At 33.9% G+C, this 26916-nt stretch overlaps 1 protein-coding gene across 1 annotated transcript; it reads right to left on the reverse strand.

Moving 5' to 3' along the window:
* Positions 1-411: 411 nt before the first annotated feature.
* Positions 412-26907, reverse strand: LOC145601572 (uncharacterized). Its single transcript, XM_081657612.1, has 20 exons — positions 26619-26907; positions 26451-26520; positions 15772-15814; positions 12541-12618; positions 12378-12459; positions 12207-12289; positions 11668-11725; positions 9018-9128; positions 8588-8645; positions 8324-8420; positions 6624-6659; positions 6182-6318; positions 5257-5327; positions 5100-5153; positions 4559-4701; positions 3515-3655; positions 2157-2387; positions 1951-2010; positions 1439-1699; positions 412-851 (listed from the first exon to the last, which is right to left on the reverse strand). Exons 1-20 carry the CDS (start codon positions 26821-26823, stop codon positions 708-710), a joined length of 2163 nt encoding a protein of 720 aa, XP_081513738.1. The 5' UTR covers positions 26824-26907; the 3' UTR covers positions 412-707.
* Positions 26908-26916: the final 9 nt, after the last annotated feature.

Consider the following 26916-nt stretch of genomic DNA (forward strand, 5'->3'; position numbering starts at 1 on the left):
CGGTTTGTTCTCATATTTGTATTGGAGGATAACTGCTAGGGAGTAATTTGATAGTAGTGGACATGTGTTCACCTACTAATGCAACACCTAATTTCAAGGAGCAGGTTTTTTTTTTTTTTTTTTTTTTTTTTTTGGCTTTGAATGGAACCGTAGATAGCAGTTCTATTTTTACCACCAATTGAATAGGATGCACGTGCATGGAACTTTATTTGATATTTTTTTCCTTTTTTTTTTCTTTTTTAATATGTTTGTATAATTCAGTAACTATGAAAGGGTATTTTTGGAAAGGGAAAATTCCCAACCAAAAAAGGGTGTTCCCTTTAAAGATTAACATAGATATAAACCATTTATTCCTAAACAAATTATCTTATGCGATATTTGTTAGATTTGTTGTAATTTGTATTTTATAATATTACTGTTTCAAAAAATTTATTATTGCAAAACTAGAGATACAAATGGTTTTACTCATACATCATAAAACCGCAAAAGACACAAATAGAAATATATACTTATATTTTTTTTGTTAAAAAAAAAAAAAGAGTAGAAAGAGTATTAAATTCCAACTAGTAGACGGATGCTATACATAGAGCGATCACCTCATGCAATGCATAACTTAATTCATTTACACCAATTTTTGACAATCAGTAATCATGGCCCAGATGCATAATACTTAACTAGAGCAACCGATCTTCCAAAATTGGTGCTTGCTAATTATTGTGATTATCTTCAGAGTCTGAATCTGAAAATTCCATTTGATAAGCATCTTTCGGTTCATCATCAGTTATTGAAGGAGGAATTTCTCCGGTTACACTGTTCCTTCTCCGATTTCTCCACTCTTTAGGGATCTTTTTCTGTTAAAAAGAGAGTAAGATTATTATAAACTGAACCATAAATTCATAGCACCATGAGCAGACTTGTCCGAATGTACATCACATCAGGTCTTCACAACCATGAAGTGTAAAAAGTATTAACACACTACACAATAGCAGAATGTAGTAGTAATGCTTCAATTCAGTCCAGTATATGCTAAACAAAAGTAGGCAGTTCGATTAAAAGTCTGCTAAATGCAACATAATAGGCTAGCTAATAACCTTGTTCTCCAATAAGTAGCGAAGAATGAAATGGAACTTTGAGGCAAGGGAAGAACATTTCAGACATGATTAATCACAAAAACAACTATTCGCACAAGTTAACAGTACTGTTAACTAAGGCACTAGTTTATTATTATTACTATTATTATTTTTATCATGGTGATGCTGAATGAGTGAATGCCGTTATGATTAACTATTAATCCTATTATGTAACTTGTCAAAAATTCATAAACAGAGGTCATATCTGCTGGCTGCTGCAATGCAAGATTCCTAAGCACTATGAATATAACTAGGGCTTTGTTGTCCGTATGCATATAACTAGGGTAGAATCCCAAAAGAACTCTCACCTTGGTATGTGTTTCTTGCCACTGACTAGAGTCACTTGAAGGAGTTGGCTGACTGCGATGGAGCCATATTCCACCAAATGACAATAATGCTCCAAGAAGTAACAATGGACCAATCCTTGGATCACCAGAAAGATCACGACACCAAGCTATGACTCTTCCAAGTTTATGTTTCATTCCATTCCTAGTGGAAAGAAATTTTTCACCACTAACGAACCAAAGGGGATCAGAGTTCTCGGGAACAAGCTCAGGTGTGTTTGTTCTCTGACAATTTAGATGACAATTAATCAGCAAAACAAAAATGGAAAAAGAAAATTACAAAGCAAGACATCGTCAGAGCATTGAGCCTGTTAAAATTAAATAAAATAACACCATGATTGAGAGAACAAAATTTCTAAACATGTCAACATGCATAGAATCATGTAAATACGGATGTCTGTGCCGCTGTGCGCTATACAAATGTCCAAATGCACCAAACAACACTATTACAAAGGACCAAAACAAACTTTACTTACATAGAAAGGAAGTTTTGCTGAGTCACCATCTTTGATATTCTTTGAAATCCATTCAATAATCTGAAGTTAGATAAAATAATAAGTATGTGCTGAAAAACCATTGTTCAGAAGAAAAAGGATGGAACTAACGGCTCTAATGCCTAGTAAAGATAGTTCTGGGACAAATAAACTTCTGAAATTAACACTTATGAGACAGACAAATCGACCTGTAAAGGCTCAGTGGAGCCATTGTATCGTGCTACCAGTTGAGACACAGGATCTACATCATCTTTAAGACTGTCCAGTAAACTTGAGGGGGATCTTTTATCCTTAGGATCTTCAACGGAATCATTTCTCATGTAACGCACCATAACCACCTGTGGAGCATCTTCAATGCCTCTTCTTGGACCACAACATTCCAAGCTAAGCTCACCACCAATGTAGAACATGCACAAATTCTAAGATCAAGAAATCACATCAAGCATAATTATAATTATATATGCAGTGACATCAAATATTGTAAAAATAACACAAAAGGAAACAGTAAGCATAACTATACTACTTCCTCTGTTTCTTTTTAGTTGCATCACTTTAAAATTAGCAACTTCCTAGCCAATCAATTTTTGGAGATGAGAGAGATGGAGAGAGAGAAAAAAGTACTCATGTGATGGGAGAGAAATAGAGAAAGTTTATTAAATAAATACGAAAGAGATGCATCTAAATGAAACTTTCTAAAAAATGATGCATCTAAAAATCAGAGGAAGTATTATTATAATTTCATGCAGTGAAGATACATTTTGAAATCATGCATAGGTACCTGCATATACAAGGCCAAAGGCTTATTATGATTGAAACTAATGAGTCACGGCAACATTGTCAAGTCAGACTTGAGTGTGACCGGGGGGGGGGGGGGGGGGGGGGATCGCAGCTGTTGGCACACGTGCCCAAGTTGACTGATGCACTTTATTAATCCGAGGGAGCATTCCCTTAATGGTTAAAGCTTGAATTTTAAGCTTCCTTTATGCTCTTTTTTTTATTTATTTTTTTTGCAGGATTTGGTCGACAATGGCTTATTATATCAATTAGACTGTTACATGTGGTAGAGAAAAGTGATTGTTCTACAGCAAGAACTACACTTAACTGAATGTCTGACAGACAAGGGCTTGTTGCAAAAAAGAAGTATAATTTCAAGCTAATTTTTAAAATGACCACTATAATATCATCCTATATAACCGTTATGAATGGTCCATAGAGCTTCCATAATCATAATTAATAGGTCAGATCTAGTGGGTGTACAACTATAAACCCATCACTATCAAATGAAGGTGACACATAGTAAAATGTACCAAATACCAATCGATGCCCCCCCCCCCCCCCCCCCTTCTCCACAAAAATCAATAATTAAGTATTAAAATCATAGCATACAATCATAGTGAAACTTTGATTGTGGCACTGATAATATATGCAGTACCGTTCCCAAAACCTAATCACAAAGGACTAAGGGAGGTTATCATACAACTGGACTTGCAAACTATAAGTTGGGAGCTGCAACAAAAATTTAAGGGAGAAGTGATGGGACACTAACCTTTTGTACCTCTCCATCCATCCAAGTTAAAGTTAATCGCTTGTCTTTAAGTGCAATTGCTGCATGTGCTGCCAACTCATTGGAATGGGGTGCATCCTGATAGCTCTTTTCTGATAAACTTTGTTGGGCCCTGCGCAGAACCTAAAGCCTCAAAATAATTCAACAGTCAAAGTCAAAGTCAAAAAAAAAAAAAAAAACAACAATAAACTTTATCAATTTAGATAATGCACAAACACAAGTCATGAAACACCGTTTATTCGTTTATTGGAGAAGTCTATTATAGAAGTCTGTTGGACAAGTTCACATTTCACCATTATATAGATATACAACTCAAATCAAACAAATTTTAGGATTCATTAAGACAGGAAAACACATTGAATATACAGTGGTCTGTGGATTTACTATTAGGACAACTCAGATTCTATAAAGACAGCAAAAGTCTTGCTAGCAGGAAATAAATTCTTTGTTAAACTCAGATAAAATTAATTCTTTGCTTAAGCCATGCTTCTCTTTGAAAATCTACACTTTTGTTAATTTTCTCTGTTATCTTTCGCTATCAGGAAATATACTAGTCTCCCTGCAAACATTCAAAAGCCTATTAAACTAGTAAGATCCTCTTGATTCCAATCTTGACTATTCTCTTCAAATGGAAATTCCAACTGAGAGGATGAGAGAAGACATTCCGCACCAAGAAATTACATGAAATTTCAAGCCTATACAGATTTGAAACAAGAACTAATGTGCTTGTTTTCAGCCCAAGCCTCCATTTCACACAATGTATTTGGTCAAAAAAAAAAATACTAGTATTTGATGACGATGATTAATTTTTCAAAACAAATTTAGAAACATGGGCTACATGAAATTTCTTTCATTTGTTCAAATTTGTTGCAAACAGCACGAATCTCATTTTACGTTACAATTTATAGTTTAACAAAGTTTGAAGCTTCTTTAGAGAGATGTACATTGATTAGAAATTAAAAACATTCATGACTTACATCCTTTCATTTAAAGGAAACTGTATTTATTGCAAAGTGGACAACTCACCTCGCGCATTTCATTCATTTCTGGGCTTGGCCTTCCAATAACGACGACACAATACCAAATCGTAGTACTTGCCCCTGCTCGGGAATAGCCACGTGAATCGCAACCCAACTCCACTGATGTCATGGTCCTCAACTGTGGAAGTTCTAGAAACATAAAATATTCAGCATCAGGATACCTCATATTACAGCACCTAGAAGAATATTCGTTCAAGTATACAAAATTTACAGCATATATCACAAACTAAGCGGTGTAATTCTTATTGGAAAGATTTTGCAGATATATTGGTAAATCAACAAATGAACTATTGAATATAAAGATTCTATATGTAGTTCAATCATGAGCTTAGAAAGATTGTAATTAAGACAAAAAAGGGGAAATACAACTTTAAACAACAATGTAGACACTTCCTCATGAAGCGTATTGCTATGGCTAAACAGCTTATGGACAAGCCACTCATAAAATTTGTTATAAATACATACACCACCACCACCAAAACCTAAAAGAATGAAAAAGGAAAATAAACCCTGAGCAGAAGCATTACCGTGCAGTTTATTATCTTCCATTACATGCACAAACCATGAACTGTTTACAGCCCCTGCACGATGATAAGAATGAAGAAAAAATGATGGTAAAAGAAACTGTTTAAAAAGTAATAATCAAATAACAGATACGAGACAGCAGTAGAAATTGGTATATACCATAAAACACCAAAGGTTTGGCGCCCGGATCCCTCAAAAAGACAGTGGCCGGAGCTGATTCCACATCATATCTGTAACCATCAATAACAATTAAAAATACTTTATGCCTATAGAAAAATACTAAGATTAAGATAAAAAAAACTGAAACACAGAATAGCTGGAACATCAGATCGGTACCATTTTATAGAGTAACAATTGGTAACGCGAGAGTGTCCCAAGTGCAGCATAAATAAGATTTCGATATAAATGCAATATATTAATACATATCTCTTAAATCAGCCCATTAGCAGATATGTAGCTAATGAAAGAAGAAATTATTGTTCAGAAAGGTTATAACAACACATAAGACATTAAAAAAGCCACTTCCATGTAATATGCCCAAGATGCTCAGAAAATGCAGACTTGGACTGGTCTTATACAGTTAAAAATACACCCAATATAGCAGTGGCTAAACAAACATTTTAAATTTGGGTATGTGGTAATTAATACTCCCTTAGGCTATGTTTAGTTCACCTTATTTTTGCTAATCTGATCTGAAATTACTTTTCTGATTGGAATTTATTTTTCTGATGATATACAATCAGATTTGATTTTTTTATTTGACTCCACTTGTACCTTATACATACGCTAATCATAGAGATAAAATATATCAAATGGGATCTTATTAGATTTGTATTAATGCGTGTTTTCCAAATATGTACTTTTCATAATTTTTTTAAAAAAAAATCTGCTTAACAGTTGACACCAATCCTCAATCCCCAAAGCATTTTTTCAACAAATGGGCAATTACACCAGTTACACACTAACCACAAATCTAGAGCTCGGTATCGACCACAGAAGTAAAAATATAGCAAACTCCGCAAAGTAGAGGCTTCAGTCATACAAACAATTTGCCTAAATTTGGTACAAAGACAGAATCACATACATAGATGACCAATAGGAAAATTCCTCTTCCCTCCAAAGAACACATGCAAAGGAAGCATAATCCTGATAATTCCTGGCAGTTTGACGCATGAATGGTGTTGCACGCATTCCTGTGTCCGAGAAGAACATGACTTTTACCTTGAACCAAAAACAACATGCAAAATAAGTCCAAATTAAGCCATCAATCACGTTCATATTTAGCTAATATAATTACTCAAACGTCAGAGCACAAAGTACAAGTATCCAATAATCTACAAGGATCAACAAGAAGCATGAGGCGCACATAGAACAATATTTAAGCAGACCATATTATGGAAGGCCTTACCTACAAACTAAGGAAAGCATGCTCACATTAGAATTATGTTCTGATTTAAAATGCATTTTTAGATCCAATCAGAATCTTATAAATAAAATAAAATAAAATAAAAAGGAAAAGAGCATACCTTATTATAACTACTCTTAGCCAGAAATCTTGGTCCCTAGATATAGGAGAAATAAATGGTAAGAATAAAACTGTTCAAGTACATAATAAAAGTAACTAGAAAAAAATACTAGCATTTACAAGTACAAATATATATCACTGAAAACAAAACAACCTCATTTTATACAAACATAAATACATTGTGTACAAGCTTAATACCAATCAGATCTCCAAAAGGTTGACACAACATAGGGAGACTAGGTGCAAATGACTTTCAAAGCCAAAAACTGGGTTGTTTAATTTTCTAGACTTATCAGTTATCATGAAGGCAAAGATGCAAAAGTTCAATCCCTTTACCCATTGGTGGGATCCTCTTCTGAGACATTGGAGTAATGTTGATAATGATATAAAAAAATATACTGTTGAGTAAAAAAACAGGAGATGCCAACACTCAAATGTCATATAAATAGTACCTCTCCTTTGAAAGTTTTGGACAGCTTCCATTGTCCGTTTCAGAAAGTTGTTAGCACTTTTATTATGTTTCATTCAAAAAAAACAAAAAAAAAAAAAAAAAAACAGTCACTACCTTACCCTTCTAGCCCCACAATACTTACACATATGACATATGCACTCACTCTTTCTCTTACTTTATCCACTATCTTACACCCATTCACCTTTTTCCACATACTCTCTTACTTAATCTACCTTTTTCTTCACTCATTTACCACATCAACACTCTCCAATAGCCTTAATTTGCAAGCAAACAGTAAATGTTAAGAAATTTCATAAATGTATGTAGTATGTGTTTGGATATGAACGTTTGAGCTCTAAACACCTTTCAAATTAAGTTGTACAGAAATTTGTTTTAAAAACTCAAGGGTGAAGCTTTAAAAAACAAATTAGAAGTATTTTTCAGAATTGGATAATGGAAATTAATAAGGAAATCTAAAGAGAGGAGGGGGTGTTCCTTTCAAGAATCTAAAGTGCTTGGATTCCTATAATCCCTTTTCAAACGATTTTCTTATGACGATTAATGTTAGTCAACCCACATCATTTTTGGACTAAGGCTTGGTTGTGGTTGTTGTATTAAGTGAGGCATCAAGACAAACACAATACAAGAGATAATGATTGAGACCTTCCTAGGACTCAAGGCACTACAAAAATCATTAAATAAAAATAAAATAAAATAAAAATAAAAAAATAAAAATAAAAACTTCTTCAGTCACTCAATGAAAAAGCATGTGCGAATTAATGTCCTTTAATGCACCATGATCTAATTTTTTTTTATAAAAAGTACACAAATCATACTGTACTAACAGATTTATATCACAGGGGCAGAAGATGGAAGGGCACACGAATCATACTATACTAATCAGAGATCCATGTCACATGTGCGGAAGATCGAAGGGCACACAACCTTAAACCCCCTAACCCTTCCAAATTGAATCCGTATCACATGGGCAGAAAAGGTAGGGTACGCCACACTTTTCCACTTACTGACTTTCATGTTTAATTTTTTGTGGGCACTGAAGATGCATATCAGATATCACATTTTTTTTTTTTTAATCAGCGAACTCTTGGCTGATGGACCATCATAGGTATTTAGTATCAAGTTGGAAATCTTTTTAGGTGGTATACCAGTTAAAAAATTAAATAATTAATAAATAAACAAACATGAGAAGCCGTCAAACATCTAATTACAATGAAAGAAGATCAACATACCAATGTGTCCTTGGTATAATAAGGAATGCGAGGTAACTTCAGTATCATTACTGCAAACCAATCTGTAACTGCATCAACTGAGAGATCTCCTTCATACCTAACACATATATTAAGCTCATGATCAAATGGGAAAAAAAAAATTTACAAATGCTAGGCATATTACTCCAACAGAAAATTTAACAGCACTTGAATAATGAAGCTTCATAACAACAGAGCACTCCTTTTATTTGTCAAACACTCAAACATACATGACTCAGAACTTGCCTAATAAGACAGCTGGAACTTTTACACCCTTGAGGAAATGCAATCAGAGAAGGAAGACCTGTAAACAAAATAGGTAAGAGCCCAGAAGAAAAACATAGATCCAGGTTGAGAGTTCAAAGTATGACTAACAAGCAATATGTGAAGACAGTGGAACTCTAACTCTATAATTCTGATAGAACCCATAAAAATAGCAAAAAGAAACTAAATATATAGCAAAGAGAAACTAAATATTAGACTGAGACTTGATAACTTGTACAACGGCTAAGTGGCCCCACCATAGTGAGTAGAAGCTGCAAACATTTTGGTACCTTCTCAACAACATGAGTCAGCTTGATGTTAATGTGACGTGTCTATCGCAAAAAAAATTTAGAGCATATCCAGTAAAGCTAATTTCGAAGACAAACCATGACTTTACAAGATGATTGTTTACCATTTCGGAAGAAAAGTTGCCCTGTTGCTTTCTTCTCTGCAAGTTGAGAGGCAAGTTTGATATTCCCGAGCTCCACTACACCAGTATCAGCAATCTCACCCAGCAAAGTAGCTGCTCATAATGTATGGAATCAAAAATTAACAACGCAACTGCTTTAAAGTATAAATAAAATGACAAAAGTTATGAAGACATCCTGCATCAATGTCAAACAATCAGACAACAGTTTCAAACACATCAGACAAGGAGCATGTGGAAAAATTACTGCACAATTTAGCCAAAAATGAGATGTGAACCCAAATTTGAATGTCAGAAATTTGCTATTTGTACGGCCAGCTTACTAAAGGCAGAGTTCCTCAACTACACAAATTTGCAGACATGGAAAACAATAACCAGCATTCAAACAAGCATCCAGGTCGCAAATTTGCCAAGCCAAAAAGATATGTCCAAGAAATAAAATTAAGAAAGTTTTTGTTTTTTTATTTTTTTTCATGTGCATGTGTGCTGGTGTCAAATGCAGGATGTCAACAAAAAATTTGAAGGAGGTCCCATTTTAACAAGATTAATCGTTTGTTGAATCTTGCAAGTGATCAAAGGAGTTGAAACAATGGTTTGTCTTTCTCGAACAAATAATTCTTTACTTAATGTTGACACCGAAATTTTGTCAACTTTTAGATGCCAAATAGGTGTAAATAAGGAGATAATATCAAAAAAAATATAAGTATAAGATATTATCATTATAATCTCGCAAATTATTTTATAATTATTTCCTCTCTACTCTACGACTCTCTACATAAAGAGGGTCATTTCTAGGATTTCAGGAGGCTTAGATGGAATAAGTTACAAAGACCCCATCTCCTCCCTACTCCAAAACATTGTAAGTACATAGTATACAAGGCATCGTAATATAAGCACATCAAAACCCTAGCCATTCGAGAGAGGAATCAAGAGATCTACGAGGATTGTAACCCACAAAATATCATTCAAATATTATATTTTCTTACCTCTGTATTTGTATATTGCAGGTTTGAATTTTTATGGCTTAAACTTACATCTATTGTCTTCTATTTTATGTGTTTTAAAGTAATCCTTATTCCTAAACAATGGGTGCAATGATAAATATGATTGCATATCATAAAATGTTCAGCTCGCCTGATGGAATGCATATCATAAAATGTTCAACCAAAACAATGCTATATGACAATGGGATGGAACCCTAGGGCAAATGAGTACGAGGTGATCAATGCGACTCTTACAGCCTTATCTCTTACTTCTCTTCATATAAGTGTCAAGCCATCAATGCTTGCACAAATCAAATCTCTTTTTAAATTTATATCCATTCAGCATCTTTTTCTTAACTACAGAGTACAGGCCCAACCAAAAAAGGTAACAGTATGTTTAGGATGAGCATTTATATTCCAAATAGCGAGAAACTTGAGAAAAAAATTCCATCAAAAAAAAAGTTAAGACTTTACAGAAATTCCACCAAACAATTTGCAGTGGGATCAACCTCAATAAAACAGTAGTACTTCTAAAAGGGAACTACTCCCAGCGGAAACGTTGGTAAGAGTTTATATCAACTCGCCTGATTTGGTCCAAACCTTAACTTCTTCCAGAAACATTCCTAATGCAAGATATAACAAAACTGCAACATAATCTATGTTCATCAAGAACGACAAAGCAAAAAGGAAGCCTAGCACTATATAAAACATTTACGGCACAACAATAATTTCTTTCGTCCACTTTAAATAAGACAATAATCATGCTACATGAAATTTGACAAACTGAAAGCAGCATAGCAGTAGGAAGGCATGAGATTTGTAATGTAGAATGAAAGAGAATGGTAACCTAAAGTTACAAAGAGAGTGATTACCTAAAGTTATCAAAGAGAGAGTAATAGCCTAAAGCTATTTACCTATCATTCTGTAGCCCTTTTTGCCATTGGTAATCAAAGACTCAAGCTTTCATCTTTTTTTTATCTCTTTTTATTCAATTGATTAACAAAACCAGAAAGTCAATCTATTACAAGGAGCAAGACACAAATTAAGCTTAATTGTAATTAACTTTTGCTAGACGTACTACTTATTCTTGTTAAAATCAAACCACCTCAGACCTGAAACAGTGAGAACAGACCAGACTTTATTTCCATCTACTTTATTACAAATAAAAGTGAGTATTAGATAATTGGCAAATACACATTAAGATTCTAACAAGACCCCATGCAGCAATTTGTTCTTAGACTTGTCATCAATTATATAATAGGCCGGGCCAGATATAAATCTAAATAAGTTCAGACTAGAACATTTTCTTCTAGGTGAAAAAAAAAAATGTAAATTTACAGGCAAAGTTTAAAGAAATATCTAACCACATTTATAGGCTAAAGGTTTTATTTATTTTCTTTTAAGCAATAACAGTATATAGCAGCTTAGCAGTTCAAAGATCTAAACATATTTTGTATAGAAATTATGACAGTAAATAAAAAACTATACTGCCTAAAGAAAACTCCTTTTTCTTCTTTTCTGTAGGCATGGATAGTGAGCAATATAAAAAAATTGAAATAACTCAAATATTTACATCAAAAATTGATTAATCTTACAAGTCAGCATCAAAGAGGAAAGTGAACATGTTCTAATGTATCAAATGGAAAGTTTACCAATTTTCTTCCATTTGCTTGAAAATTGTTTGCATAAATTGCTCCCATTTGAATATACCTGAACATAAACTAATATTATGTCAGTAAAATCATGGAATTACACCAGTGATCTAATTTTCTCACATTGTATAGCAGATAATGGATTATGGAGTAGATGAAGTCATCATTGACAATAGTTCAGCTTTGTGTTACAAAATTATAAGGGACTAATTCAGAATGGCCCAATAAGCTTCCTCTGCTTTCTAATTGCTGTGAAGGGACAAGGTTAGCATCAATCTAATTTCCATACAACAAGTAGGTAGGATTGTAGGAACGTCATTCAGGCACTCGAGTATTATTTACAATTATTGTCAAGAATTTATAGGCAATTCTATTAGAGTGCATATATGATTATATTCCCCTTGAGTGAGTCAGGAGTAAGGACAATGCAGATGGAGGCTATAAGAAAGTAGGGAAAGTAAATATTTGGTTCCCATCAGTAAAAGTACAAGAGATAAGGCACGCCGGGGCCACCGGGCTACCAGCATACAGGCAATCACCTGAATTAACCAAGGCCTCTGACCCCCTACAATTGACTGGATATCTCCAGAAGTAATGGATTCAAAATCAATATCATGAGAGTCTGCATAACAAAATCATCATTGGAGTCAGTAATCCATATTCACTATATGGCATGTACAACAGGAAGGCAAAGGATAGACACAACTGACCTATGGAACCAACAAGTAAAGGAAGGTTCACTGAGGAGTACACCTTATTAGAATTCAGCTGCAAAATGTTTTCCAGAACATGCTACAGCCAGAGATAATTTTAGTGTAAGAAGAAAAACAATGATCAATCCAAAGAATATGTATACAAATACAGGATACCTACTTGATGCTCATCAATACCAAATAGGTCATAGTCTCTCTTCCATAATGGATCAGTAAGCAACTCATAAGCATATCGAATCTGCAAGAAAAGAACGCATACAATGAGAAAAGCATCATACCATTGCTCGGGTTTGGTTTTAAAGAACAAAGGCATAGATTTAAGCACGAATGCACTCATTCAACCAATAAAAATACTCTCTGGAAATAGGCAAAAAATCTTACAAACTTATTGTCCCACTAAATAGGTTGTTAATTTCTCCTCTACTTTGCAGAGTTCCAGGACCTTAGAGCAATGCCATTCATGAGGGAGAAAAAAAAATAAATAATTTCATTCTCTCTACCAATTATCTGGCTTCTCTCACCCAATTTACTCATGGTCTTTTTGGTGATTATTTTTCCCTTCCACTCATGAGCAAAAATTATAAAATAGAATAAAATAAAAAAAATAAAAATCACTACTCTCTCTCCTACTTTTCACTATACCCACCATATTTTCTCACTCCAAAAGAATAAGAAAACAATTTTACTTGGCTAATTTACTTGGCTAATTTGAGCTTTAATTGTTTTCTTATTCTTTTGGAAAAATGGAAACTAATAATCCCACCTTTGGGCTTTCTGCTCAAAACAATCCCACCTTTTCGAAATCCCAAAACAATCCCACCTTTAATCCCCATCTACTCAAAACAAGCCTTTTACCGGTTTGTAAAATTGGTAACCTGTTGCAAAAGGTTACTTGCCATGTGTCGTCTTTTGATTGGTTTTTTTTTTTTAAAAAAAAACAAAAAAAAAATTAAGATTAATTAAAAAAAACATGTCTTCTTCCCTCTTCCCCAACTACCTTCCTGCCGGACCAGCCGCCCACTAGACCCAACTACCTCCCCTTGCCGGAGCCTAACAAAGAGTACTCCCAACCATACCCCAGGCCACCGATCGGAAAATCCCACCTGACCCACAATTCCATACCACTCAAACTCCACCAATTGCAATTTGCAATTTCATCAGACAACTCAAACTCCACGACAATAACAATTGCAATAAGGATTTGCAATAATAATAATAGCAAGAAAATAAAAGAAAATTGGTCAGAAGAAGAATATTCAACAATTGCAAGGTGCTTTAATGGAAGACCCAATTAGTGTTCAAGATTTATTGCGTGGGTCAGGTAGGATTTTCCGACGGTGAAGGTCAGGAGGGTCGCGGGATCGCTGAGGTCAGGTGGGTCGCAGGATCACTGAGGTCAGGTGGGTCGCGGGATCGCTAAGGTCAGGTATAATTCTGGTGTTTTGGGGTTGGGTGGGAGGGCTGCTGGACTAGGCGGAGTTCGGTGGGTTAGGTGGTGGACTAGGCGGAATTGGGTGGGAAGGCTGCTGGCAAGGTTGGGTCTGGTGGTGGTGTGGTGGTGTTGATTAGGTGGTGGATATGGAGGGGTGGTGATGATGGTGGAGCTGACAATGAAGGGGTTATGGAGGATAGCTTAAGAAATAAAATTTTTAAAAAATAAAATTATTAACCGGTTAAACAGGTTATGGGTAAAAGGGATTGTTTTGAGTAGATGGGGGTTAAAGGTGGGATTATTTTGGGATTTCGAAAAGGTGGGATTGTTTTGAGCAGAAAACTCAAAGTTGGAATTATTAGTTTCCATTTTTCCTATTCTTTTTTGCTTTTTTTAACCTTGCGTGGAGCCCCTTCCTTTGCACTGTAGCAAAGAAAATCTCCATTTACTCATGAGGATGCAAATTGACCATGAGTATGGGAGTATTTTTTTTAATCACTTACTTCTCATAGGCAAAAAACTCCCTATGAGTGAGAGCGCTCTTAGGAAGCCAGTTAAGATTACTGTAAAATTGTAGTTCTATTAATAGCATACAGAAATGAGCCAAACAGCATAAGTAATTATCTCCTTAAATTGTCTCTACTAACACCTCCCCCCCCCCCCCCCCCCCACCCCCCCACCCCATAGAAAAATAAATAAATTACACAAAGCCTTACATTAATAAGATTAGTCCAGCTGCATGAACTAAGAGTATCTATTATGACCATCCACAAAGATTCTCTTACTCCATTCACTTCTATCTAGTTCTACATGCTCTTCCAGGCACATCATCCGGTTGAAGTCTCACATGCTTATAAATATAGCTAATTCTCTGAATATCCAAATTCCTACTCCTATCCGTATTGGTATTTCCCAAAGGTTTTCCCAAACATCGATCTAAACATATACATGTCAACCACACCCATCTTAATATGTTCCTAGTTTAATGCCCAACATCCTACCTATGTAATAATGCAAATATGATTGTCAATTGATAGATTTCTTTTGACCTTAAACACATGCTACAATCTCACAATAAATGTGCCACTGCTCTCTCCATTTGAACCACCTATATTTGAATTTAAGAGTCACTCCTAAATCTATACTTCTAATTATACTTAAAACGTTCACTAATGAACAACTCCTTACCAACTGATGTCACAATATCCTTGCTCCGCCTCCTCTCAATTCTAAAATGGCACTTCATGTAGTCACTTTTACTCTGAATTGATATAAACCCTTCGGATTCTAACATTTATCTCCATTGCTCAAACTTAGCATTAACATAAAAATGTCCAACAAAACAAAATCATGCGCAAATAACAAATACCACAATATCTTATCTTGGTAAATTGTGTTACTCACTTACTCCATGTAAAACTATTGCAAAGAGGAAAGGACTTATAGCATATCCTTTGTACTCCTCTACAAGTCTTAACATTTGTTCTCACATCAAAATCCACATCCTTAACTAGTTCAAAGTAATGTATAACTCTCTTCCAATCCTTTCATCCTTGCAAATTAGAAACTACCGCCACAGTAACTAATTGGGTGAATTGGCATTATTTCTCATATCCTTTCTGCTTCACAAGTTTATCCCTATTCTCATCTCCATAAGGGTTGAAATATCAACTTCAATATAGATAAATTAAATTAAAGAAACCAATTAAGAACAGATATCATGAATTTGAATTTGACTTAGAAAAAATTAATCGAGGACAAGGGGAAAGTATAGCATAACATTTTTTTTTTTTTTTTTTTGTTATTGTTTATAGAGCCACAAGGGCGGGGTGAGAATCGATCCCAGGATTTTCTGGAACCACTTAGCTATCCCTCACTCTAAAGTATAGCACAACATTTCAAGAAGCCCTAATTAACAAATAATATAAAGCAAGGCAAGTGAAGTGAAGACATAATAACCTTGATAAAATCATTAGTTGAGGGGGCTTTGGCACCTGATTTCCTGAAAATTACCAAAATGATTGAATAAAATTAAAACTTGAATTCCCAATATTACTAAAAAAATTATTTTAAAAAAATTATAAAAATAACATTTGTATATAGCACCAAGGGCAAAGTCAAAGGTAAAGAAAGTTTCTATAACCTTTAAAAGAATCTTTAAACTACTTCAACTTCTCCCAAAAATAAATAATAATAATAATAATAATAAAATAAATAAATAAATAAATAAATAAATAAATAAATAAAATAAAATAAAAAGGTAAGATAGTGATATGTAGAAGTTATAGAAAAGGACGTACTTTTGGTTTTAAAAAGCGCGCCTCCTGGGATATGGGCTTTAGCTAGGCGGAAGGCATGCGCCTTGTGCGCCTCAAAGCGCCTTTGCGCCTCAAGGAAAATAACTAAGATTAAGTTATAAATTGAAGAATGATCAACATTTTTTTTACATATATCATTATTTAATTTATTATGAATCTTTTTAATTGGTATTAAGTACAATCAAAGTAAAAAATAATTTGAAATAAATATTTAAGTATATGCGCCTTGCATACAAAAGGCGCGCGTCTGCGCCTCCGCCTAGGGTACAAGGACCATTTGCGCCTTGGTGCGCCTTGCGCCTTTTAAAACTAAGGACATACTAATGAGTGAATACCTTAAAATCTACCAATAATACGTCAATAAATTAGGACCTAAATAATCAAACCATAATTTTTACCTTTCCTTAAGACAGCAAATCATGTTACATTACCATAAAAATTTAAGTCTTCTTATAACATTATATACATTTAATACACTTCATAACATCCATCAGTACAACCAATTGGTTGTTGGTGTAGTGGTGATTGGGACTACACTTGGTAGGGAGGACACGTGTTCGATCCCCCGCAACAACAATCGGGAGGGGACTGGAACCTAACCACCCAGAACTGATCCCCGAATCCGGATTAGCCCAAAGGGTGAACCGGATGGAACACCAAAAAAAAAATAAAAAATAACATCCATCAGTACACACACACGTCCAAAACTGGAGTTGAAGTGGTTGGACCGGAAAACTATGGAAGATTCAATACACCCCACTTAAAATGTTCTTTTCCTACATTTCTTACGTGTGTTCCAATAACCACTCTCTCTATAACTCTTCTAATTGTGTATTTAGAGTAGCACTAATTATATAAAAGGAACAAAAGCAATATCCTAGTAGATTATATAATATAATAATAATATAATACTCCCTCCATTCCTTTGAGTTCTTTAGTTCTTCCATTTTGGTACATTTCTTTGAATACTTCTTTTCACTTTGCCTTTTTTGTCTCAAAAGATTTCAAATGAGAAGAACAAAAAGAATCGGCGGGAATAGTATTTTTCATACGGTAAATATAAAATAAAGTTGATCATTCATTTGTTCGATTCTTCTCAATGTTAATTTTTTAAACTAAATAATGCATAATTTTCACGTATGCATATTTTAAGATATTAATTAATGGTCAAATATGTGCATGGAATACAATAAAAGACCTAAGTGCCTTAAACTTTTGGTAATGTAGGGAAAATTTTCATAGTTTATTACTTCTTCCATTCCACAAATATTGCAACAAGGATGAAATTACGCATCCTAAAGCACATTTTAAATGTTAAATATCTATAATTATATAAGTGTAAAAATTACAAAAAGTTGATATTGTGAAAGTATTTTACAAGACTAATCTAACAAGACCCCATATGGCTATATTTTACTTTACGCAATCATAATATGTGGTCAAACAAACGTGATGAATAGTGTTGTTGCAATATTACTAAAATGGAGGAAGTAAGAAACAAGCTTTACTTTAACTAGCTTTGTTCTTTTAAGTTCTATCCACTTACTATAGATATGCAAATTAGCAAACATTAAAAAATGTGAGTGGATGTAAGATAAAGTAGCACAGAGAAAGTAAAAAAAATGGGTTTGTTTAAAAAAAATGGTAAATAAGTAAGAGAGCAAAATTAGTATATGTTACTCGGACTCGGGTACCCATGTCCGACACGGGTATGTGTCCAAGTGTCCGACTCGGCTATTTTGTGAAAAAATTCTATGATTTTGAACTAAAATGAAGTGTCCGAGTGTCATACCCATGTCCGAGTGTCGAGGGTCCGACACGGGTACTTGAGGTAAAACAAAGAGTCCGAGTAACATATTAGTTGCAACTTTTGCCATTTAGGGGTGCTACATATTAGTTGCAACTTTTCATTTTTTTCCTTTTTAAGTAAGTTTTTTACAATGAAAGTACAAAAATACCCTTACTAAAGAGCTCATAAACACAATTAACTACATAATTCATATTTCATTAAATTCCTAATCTAACTTATTTAACATAAGTTATGTCACCCAATTAAATAAAAAATCATTATCTCTCATCTTCATCTCCCACGAACAAATCAGACCACCGCAACACCATCTTCAACGTTGTCGATGCTCATCACCACCGTCAAAGTCGCCTCCTCCTCCTGTGTTCCTATTTCTCTCTCTTCTTTTTTTTTTTTTTGTTTGAAAAAAAATCGTTTAGATCTAATGGTTTAAGGGGTGGGTGGGCTAGTTTGTGGTTGCTTGAGGCGATTTCTGGGTGGATTAGGGTGATTGAGGGTGGTTTCGTTGTGGTTCAGGGTGAGTAGGGGGTAGTTTTTGAGCGATTTAGGTTGATTGTGGGTGGTCTGGGGTTGAGTGAGGGTGTACGATTTCGAGGTGGTTTGAGTTGAGAAAGGGTAGTTTTAAGGTGGTTTGAGCTAAAAGGGGGTGGTTATGGGGTTTTCCGAGCTAAGAGAGGGTGAAATCGGGGTTGTTCAGATGGAGAGGGAGTGGTTTTACGGTTGTTCGTGTGTGTGTGGGTGGTTTCAGGGCCTATTGAGATGCGGTGGTTTAAGGCTATGACGTGGGTGGCTTCAAGGTGGGTGCTACGGCCGACGGTGGTGCGGTGGGTGCTGTTGGCCGACGGTGGTGGTGGTGGGTGCTGTTGGTGGTGGTGGGTAAATAATTAATTACCTTTACTTTCTCTCTCCTACCTTGCTTGATTACTTATCTTTGATTCATTAATCAACCATTATGAAATTTTGTCTTAAAATCCGTGTCGAGCTCAAAGTTGCAACTAATGAGAAACGGAGGTAGTAGAACAAAAAACGAATGACCCCGAATGGAAAGTGACTAGAATAAAAAATAATAAATAAATAAACAAAAGAGTTTATACTATTGTTAAATTAAAACAAATGGAATCAAACTATGAAGTGAATGAGATTTTGTCAATTTAAAGCAAAATTATAATAGAGATAAATGACTAAACTTTAAGGTTGATACAACACGATATTTGGATATAGAGATCAATCAAGGATAAAATTAAGGCCTTGTTTACCTCACCTTACAAAAATAATATTCAGTAAAAAAATTAAGTTTAGCAAAATTAATTTTAGTTCAATGTAAAATAATTTCAATTCAACAAAAATAAGGTGAAGAGAACGGGGCCTAACTGCCAATGTCAATTCTATAACTTAAAGATAGTAGTTTAATAAAATAATAGTCAAAAAATGCAATGAAGTGGGAGCAAGTAGTGGTGAAAGGATAAATTCTTCAAAACAACCTCATTTTGGCACTTATTTTTTTTATAAAAAAAAATGTAATTATCTTAATTTTAAAATATGACTTAGATGGTTGGAGTTAAGAAGATATAAGGAAGAGTGGAAGAGTGGAATCATGGAAAGAGATATTGAGATTGTTTTTCCAATTAAAAACCCAACAATCCCTCACATCGTGAATGATGGGTCATGCCAAAGCTAAGTGTCGGTTATTATCTTATCTTGGGAAATTTGGGGTAAATCAACTTTTACAATTTCAACTGTTTATGCTCAACAAGGTTACCTAATGCGTTTATATACTTGAAGGAAAGGGCAATAATTAAACATGAGATGATTAATTATTCAACCAAGAGTTGCAACAGTTGCAATTAGTAAAGAGGTTACTTATAAGTGCATAATTGTCCGTATTTTTATTTCTAATTTTATTATTTTAGTCCTTTTTAATATATTATATTGAGTTATTGTCAATATTACGTTTTTATGAGTTATATTTAACAACAATACATTTTAATTGATAATTGAACTTAATAGTGTGTTTGATGCTTATTAGGTGACATGGGCTAAAATGGAGCAAGTTAGTGTTGGCTTAATGTGCAAATAAAGTCCGGGAACGCTTTTCCTCAATTTCACTTCACGTGGGAGCCAAAATAAATCCAAGAGAACCACTCATCTTTCCCCTCATTTCCTTTCCCCGGTCACGCACAAGACAAAAGAATCTCTTTCTTCTTCTTCTCCTTGCCTTATTCTACTATTCATAACAATGGAAAATAAAATCAAGTTTACTCTTTTCCCCTTTTAACTCTCAATCCTGCAAAATATTATTTTCTAAGATTACAATTTTATATTATGGTAAATTTGACAATTAATTGCCATATCACTTTCACCCAATTTTGGGATTTACTTTTGGGGTTTCCATGAAATTCGATACCAATTGTATAAATTGGGACTGCTTCTGCCCAAACACAACAAGCGGAACCACAAGGGTTGTACGATCGAGTTTATAGTACAAGGGTGATGGAAAAACTACGGTATTGAGGATTATTGGAGGCGAGTGTTCGAAATCGGCGGAGGATAGAGTGTAGCGGCTATCTTAGTATACTCCTGATTCATAAGGTTCTCCCTACTTTAACCCTTAATAATTTAGTTTATTAGATTATTATACTTGTTGATTGGATGTAATTTTGTCTTTGATTTTTCATGAATTTGGTCACAACTATTGAACGCTGACTTTGCAAGTATTTTAATAATGAGTTTGGCATTTATTCAATTCATATGATCGTTTGTTTAATTTGAAGGTTTAATCTTTGTATGTGTGATAGTATAAGATTACGCCTATAAAGTTATTAAACTAGCTAGATTATTGTGAGACGTGGTGTTTGATCGATAAAAGTTAGTTGTTTATTAGGCTGGTAATATTTTGGTAAGATTCTAGTAGTTCTAGTAAGCAAAATAACGAATAGTATGCGACGGAAATCCGGCAACCTAAATGCTAAACTGAGTATTGAATGAGACTAGAGGAATGGAAATAAGAGGGTAGTCGTGTCGAATTTAAACTATGTTGGTTACTTGGTTATCACTTGTAAATATTAGACTACTTATAACTTGGTTCGCTTACTTTATGGTTTATGATCCTTAAACACCCCCCATCTTATGTGTATTGTGTAAAAATTATCCCTTTTATTCTTTTATATGTGAAAAGGTTTATAGTTGTATTATATGTATTATTAGTTTATCTTTATACTACTCCCTCCGTCCCTAAATTACATTCCTCTTTAAAAATTTACACGGGAATTAAGGAGGAAAGAATAAGACAAATAACAATAATTAGATAATGCAATGGGAAGTACAAAACATTAAATAATTTTTTGGGTAAAACAAAGATAGATTAGTGATTACTCATGACATGTCATCAATCGTTTGCAAAAAAAGGACCAATCACATGCTCCTAATTGAAAAATTTTAACCAATCATATTCATTGTAACTTGGCACAAGGATTCTAAAAAATTAAAGACGGAAAAAGTACATTAGTCAACCAAACATTAAAAGTGGAATGTAAATACATTAATTATACATTAAAAGTACAACTGAAAAAGAGAGTGTATTTGGGATATTTAGAAAAAAAAACTTACTAAAAATAGAAAGGTGGAATGTAATTTTGAAATACCCAAAATAGAAAGGAGAAATGTAATTTAGGGACGGAGGGAGTACTTGTTTATATTTTTTAGCGTTAAAGATAGGTTTTTAATTTTATACACTAAACTAACATGTATCGATTACTTACCTTGAAAATGTAATTAGTTGATGGTAGGGCCAATGTACGATCAATTATTGCACAAATAAAAGATCTTAGAATCACGTAATTTAATTGGGACATTTTATTGAATAAAGTGCTTTAAAATTACTTAAGTAATCTATTTATGGTGATTTAATGTTTATTAAACGTATATTAAATTTTGTCCTATTTTGTTTGTAGATGAATAACACTAACGAGAGCACTAATTTACCACTAAAATTGAAAACAAAACTGAAATTAAGGAACTTTGAGGATTGGGAAATGGAGTTTAGAAACGTTCTAAAGAGCCACAAGCTCGAAACTCGCCTTTATATCCCAATCGAAAGCATATTGCCCGAATGTTTCGGATGCAAAGAAATTCAGGAACCTTATTTTATCATCTATTCCAATCCGTTGCGCTAGAAAATTTGAAAACTATGAGTCAACCTTGATATACAATTGCCTAAATGCTGCATGTAGAGGACGTGTACGACCATTAGGCAAAGACATCATTGATGAGAATGTCGTGGAAATCGTTAACTCGATTCCCAAGATCGACTACTTCTAGACTTACAGCGTTAGGTATAAGATTTATGTTACACATGGTAAGCTTATGGCCAAGAAACTCATGCTAGGTAAGTCGGTTAAAATCCATGGTTGAAAATGATTAAATTGTTTAACCGAATGGATATCTTAGGGAGACCTTTTGATGATATGTTCGCTCATGACACCAAATTGTATTCGCTCCATGTTGGTTATGACATTGTCAAGCTTATTCATGATGATGAAGGCTCTACAATCAAGCTTGTCGACTTACTTGTGAGGAGCACCCGAAGAAGGATGCATGCCAGTATTACTATTGTGGCAAGTGGTCATACCACACGCCAAATTGTCCCTATAACATAACATTCTTGTAATGGAAGTTAATCTTACTTTCTCTTACACATGGGTATTCGATACCGGTTGTGGTGCTTACATTGTGAATGATATGCAGGGTTTAAGAGTGAGTAAAAAGCTAGAGAAAGGAGAAATGATGCTTCAAGTAGGAAATGAAGCAACACTTGCTACATTTGGTATTGGAAGTTATGAGTTAAACTCCCATCTGGTCTCGTAACTTCCAATACCAAGTATTGTTGCTCCATTTCCTACTCGAAGCATCATTTCTACCTTCGCTAGCTTCTTACTCACTATTAAAACATGCACATCATTCACAATATGAGCACCACAACCGGTATCTAATACCCATGTGAAAGAGGAAGTTAGATTAACTTCTTACAATAAGAATGTTAGGTAACCCTTTACCTTCCATTTTAAAGTGCATGTTATAGGGACACAATGGTGTGTGGTATGACCACTTGCCGCAATAGTAACACTGGCATACATCCTTTTTTAGGTACTTCTTAGAATGATTGACAAGAAAGTCGAAAAGTTTGACTTTTGAGCGTTCTTCATCGTGAATAAGCTTGAGCTGAGCTAATACAGTATGGTGTCATGAGCGAACATATCATCGAAAAGTCTCCCTAAGATATCCATTTGGTTAAACAATTCAATCATCTCATCTTAATTGACGGGCTAGCATGAGTTTCTTGGCCATAAGCTTTCCATGAGTAATATAAGTCTCATAATTAACACAATCACTCCAAGAGTAGTCGGGAATCAAGTTAACGATTTCCATGAGCCACGACATTCTCATCAATGATGTCTTTGGCTAATGGTTGTACACGTCCTCTATATACATCATATAGGCAATTGTATAGCAAGGTTTGCTCATAGTTTTCAAATTTTCAAGCCTAACGGATTGGAATAGAAAATAAGATTAGGTTCCTGACTTTCTCTGCATCATATTTTGAATGCCTTTCAAGAGTAAATCCAAGTGTAAATCTGCTTTCGATTGGAATATAAGCCGAGCTTCAAGTTTGTGGCTCTTTAAAACGTTTTTAAGCCCTTTCCCAATCCTTGAATTTCCTTAATTTTAGCCTTGTTTTCAGTTTTAGTGGTAAATTAGTGTTGTTGTTAGTGCTATTCATCTACAAACAAAATAATGCAAAGTTCAATATCTGTTTAATAAACATTAAAGCACCATAAGAAAATTAATTAGGTAGCTTTAAAGCACTTTATTCAATAAAATTATACCAATTGAATTAAGTGATTCCAAAATCCTTTATTTCTGCAATAATTGACCAATAATTAACCGAACTTTGGTCCTACCATCAACCATTACATTTTCAAGGTAAGTAAACTCTTTACTAATTGCAACACTTAATTGAATAATTAATCATCTCATATTTAATTATTACATTTTGCTTCAAGGTTTTAAATACTTTAGGTAACCTCGTTGAACATAACCAATTAAAAGTGTAAAACTTGATTCATTCTAAATTACCAAAGATAATAAGTGACACCCTACGGAGGCAGACCCACCACTCATGATCGAATGGTTATTGGGTATTGAATAAGAAAAGTAATCTCAATTCTGACACTTACATGGTTATTGGGTATTTAATAAGAAAAGTAATCTCAATTCTGGCACCTAGATTCATTATGTTGATATTAATGAACTCTAGCGCATCATTACAAATATCAATAAAACCTAGCATGCATAATCTACTAATGTATAAATAAACAAGACATAGTATGGCCTCTAATCCTAAGAAAACTAATAAAGCAAAAACTCTCACTATGGATCTCATCCACCTTGCTCCTTAAAGCAACTCTAATGGTTGTAGTTAGTGAATAGCTTGCAATTTCAATGATTCTCTAGCTACTAGCTTGACCATTGGAGTTAGAAAACTCAACTAGCTTGGCAAAGCAAGCTAATTTGTTTGGAATTAAAGTTGCCAAAATAAAATGCTCATTGCACCAATTAAGCTCTTTCTATGTATTTTCTATCCTACAACTAAGCTAATAGCCAGCCCCGTATCTGGGGCAGGGCAGCCGGGGCAGCCGCCCGGGGCCCCAGATTGGAAAGCCCAAAATTTGTAGAGAGTTTGGTTTATTTAAAAAAAAAAAAAATCAAAGCCCTTAATTAATGTTTAATATTCCTCCCTGTATTCACGCAGTCACTCTAATGAAATTATAGAAAAAAGATTTTCCTTTCCCAAAACAGTTACTCTCCTAATTAATACCTTTAAAATTTGGCTAGGTTTAATTCTCGGAAAAATTAAATTTATCGAAGAGGGAAAGAGAACAACGGTGGTTCTCTATAGGAGTACAAACATTGGTGACTAAGGCTTAAAGAGATGAAGAATGTTGACAAGAATGATGAAAAGGGATTGAGTAGATGCCGTAGATCGTTAGCAGAGATGATTTCCATTGAAATGCTTTAAGTTATTCATGATGACCTCTTAATCTTAAAGGTTCAATTTTTTGTGATTTTTTTTATGTTTTTAATGTATAATTTCACAAATTTGTTATACTATGATTTTTTATAAGCTATCTTTTTGCCAAGAATTTTGGAGGGTGTTGCTAGTATTTAAGCATGTAGAATGTTTTGAATTTCATCTTGATTAAGTTTTTTTTTAAATAATTTTATCTTAATTTAAGTTATGTCTTTTGATGTATATATAGTGCTATGTATGGTGGACGCTGATTAAGTTGGAAAAGAAATGAATATTTTTTTCCCAAAAAAAAAAAAATTATGTGAAAATTTTCAGAAATAAGTTACTCAGCATTATTTTTGTTGTAAGTCTTGTAACTTAAAAATATTCATTTTTTTTTTGGTTTTTGCATACCCTTGAAATTTAGAATTTTTAACATCACTTTTTAATTAGGGCCCCAAATCATAAGTTTGCCCATAGGCCACCAAAATCTCAGAAACGGGGCTGCTAATAGCTAGCTATTGGAGCAAAAAGTAGTTAAAATGATAATTAGCTTAAAAACTTATGTGGCATGGCAAGCTAAATTAGCTTGTCATTGGAGTTGCTCTTAGCAATTTATAACTCTCTTCTATTTACAACTTAAATAAAATAAATGAAATTACAAAAATACTTAATGATATGTAGACCATATTTATTTTAATATGAAAAGATACATCATATTTATTCTCTATAAATATCCTCACTAATTTAAGAGATTCTATCCTAATTAGTAGCCAATCAAAAAATTTTAAAGTAATTATATTATGGATAATCTCATTATAAAATGAATTATTGTATTATTCATATGGAATCTTTTGCTCAAATTATCCTAACCTTATCAAAAATAACAACCTTAATTTTGAAAACTTACCAAAAATAACAACTTTAGATTTGATATTATCTCCAAAATAAAATTGATTTTTAAATAGAATAATCGGAAAAAAAAAATTGAAAATACCGTGCACCAGCCAGCCACCAGGGTGGAGGAGTAAATTTTTTTAAAATGACTATACGGAAGGATCACTTTTAGTTCATGATAAGGGTGCATAAGTGCATTCTTCATTGCCAACAAGTCCTAGTATCCTACCATTATGATTAGGGTGCATTCTTCATTGCCAACAAGTCCTACCATTATAAATAGGGTGCATTCTTCACAGCTATCCAGGTTTAAACTACAGCATTATAATATCCAAACCCCATCATATCTCACAGTCTCACTAATATCACAAAAGCTATGTTCTTTAAACTCGACACATCGACTATTCAAAACAAAAATGAACCTAACAAAAATTCATCAATGCAATATTGCAATTAACAATCAAATTATACACAAGTAAAGTTTCTAAATTCATGAATAACAATGTAACATAAATCATAATTGTATTGCATATAAATCGAGGAAATTTACCAGTTGGAAACTAAATTATCATAAGCCTCTTTCACTTCTTCAATCGAACTAACTCTACTGATTCCAAGAACTACAAAAATTCAAATTAAAAACCAAAAAATCAACAAAAATTATAATAAAATTCAACAATTCGACGCAATTCAAATGAAGGAGAGAGAGAATGAGTACCTTCGTAATGAGAAGGAGGGAAAGCGGTAGGAAGAAAGAAGATTTGAAAGACGAAGAAGAGAATGAAAAGCGTCGCGGGAATCCAATAAGCTTTAATTAGCGACGAAATTGGGGGTTCGGAGGGTTTTTTCGGCGCTTTTTCTGTAGTTGAAGATGAATTAGTGGAGGAACTTTTCTGGGAAGAAGTAGGGTTAGAATCCGCCATTGTTGAAGGTCGGAGTTGCGAAGTAGAAGTTGAGAGAGTTCACTGGAATCTCTGTTTCTGGTGACAGTGATACAGGATTCGTTGCTTCAATTT

The sequence above is a fragment of the Chenopodium album genome, chromosome 2, assembly GCF_948465745.1.
Source record: "Chenopodium album chromosome 2, dcCheAlbu1.1, whole genome shotgun sequence".
In the NCBI taxonomy this organism is placed as follows: domain Eukaryota; kingdom Viridiplantae; phylum Streptophyta; class Magnoliopsida; order Caryophyllales; family Amaranthaceae; genus Chenopodium; species Chenopodium album.

Excerpts from the sequence above, each read along its gene's own strand:
- LOC145601572 (XM_081657612.1), bottom strand. The coding sequence starts at position 26,823 with ATGGCGGATTCTAACCCTACTTCTTCCCAGAAAAGTTCCTCCACTAAT. Across the intron at positions 11,726-12,206 it reads AGAGGCCTTGGTTAATTCAG|GTATATTCAAATGGGAGCAA; the intron begins GTGATTGCCTGT and ends GTTTATGTTCAG. Across the intron at positions 4,702-5,099 it reads GGAAGATAATAAACTGCACG|AACTTCCACAGTTGAGGACC; the intron begins GTAATGCTTCTG and ends TTATGTTTCTAG.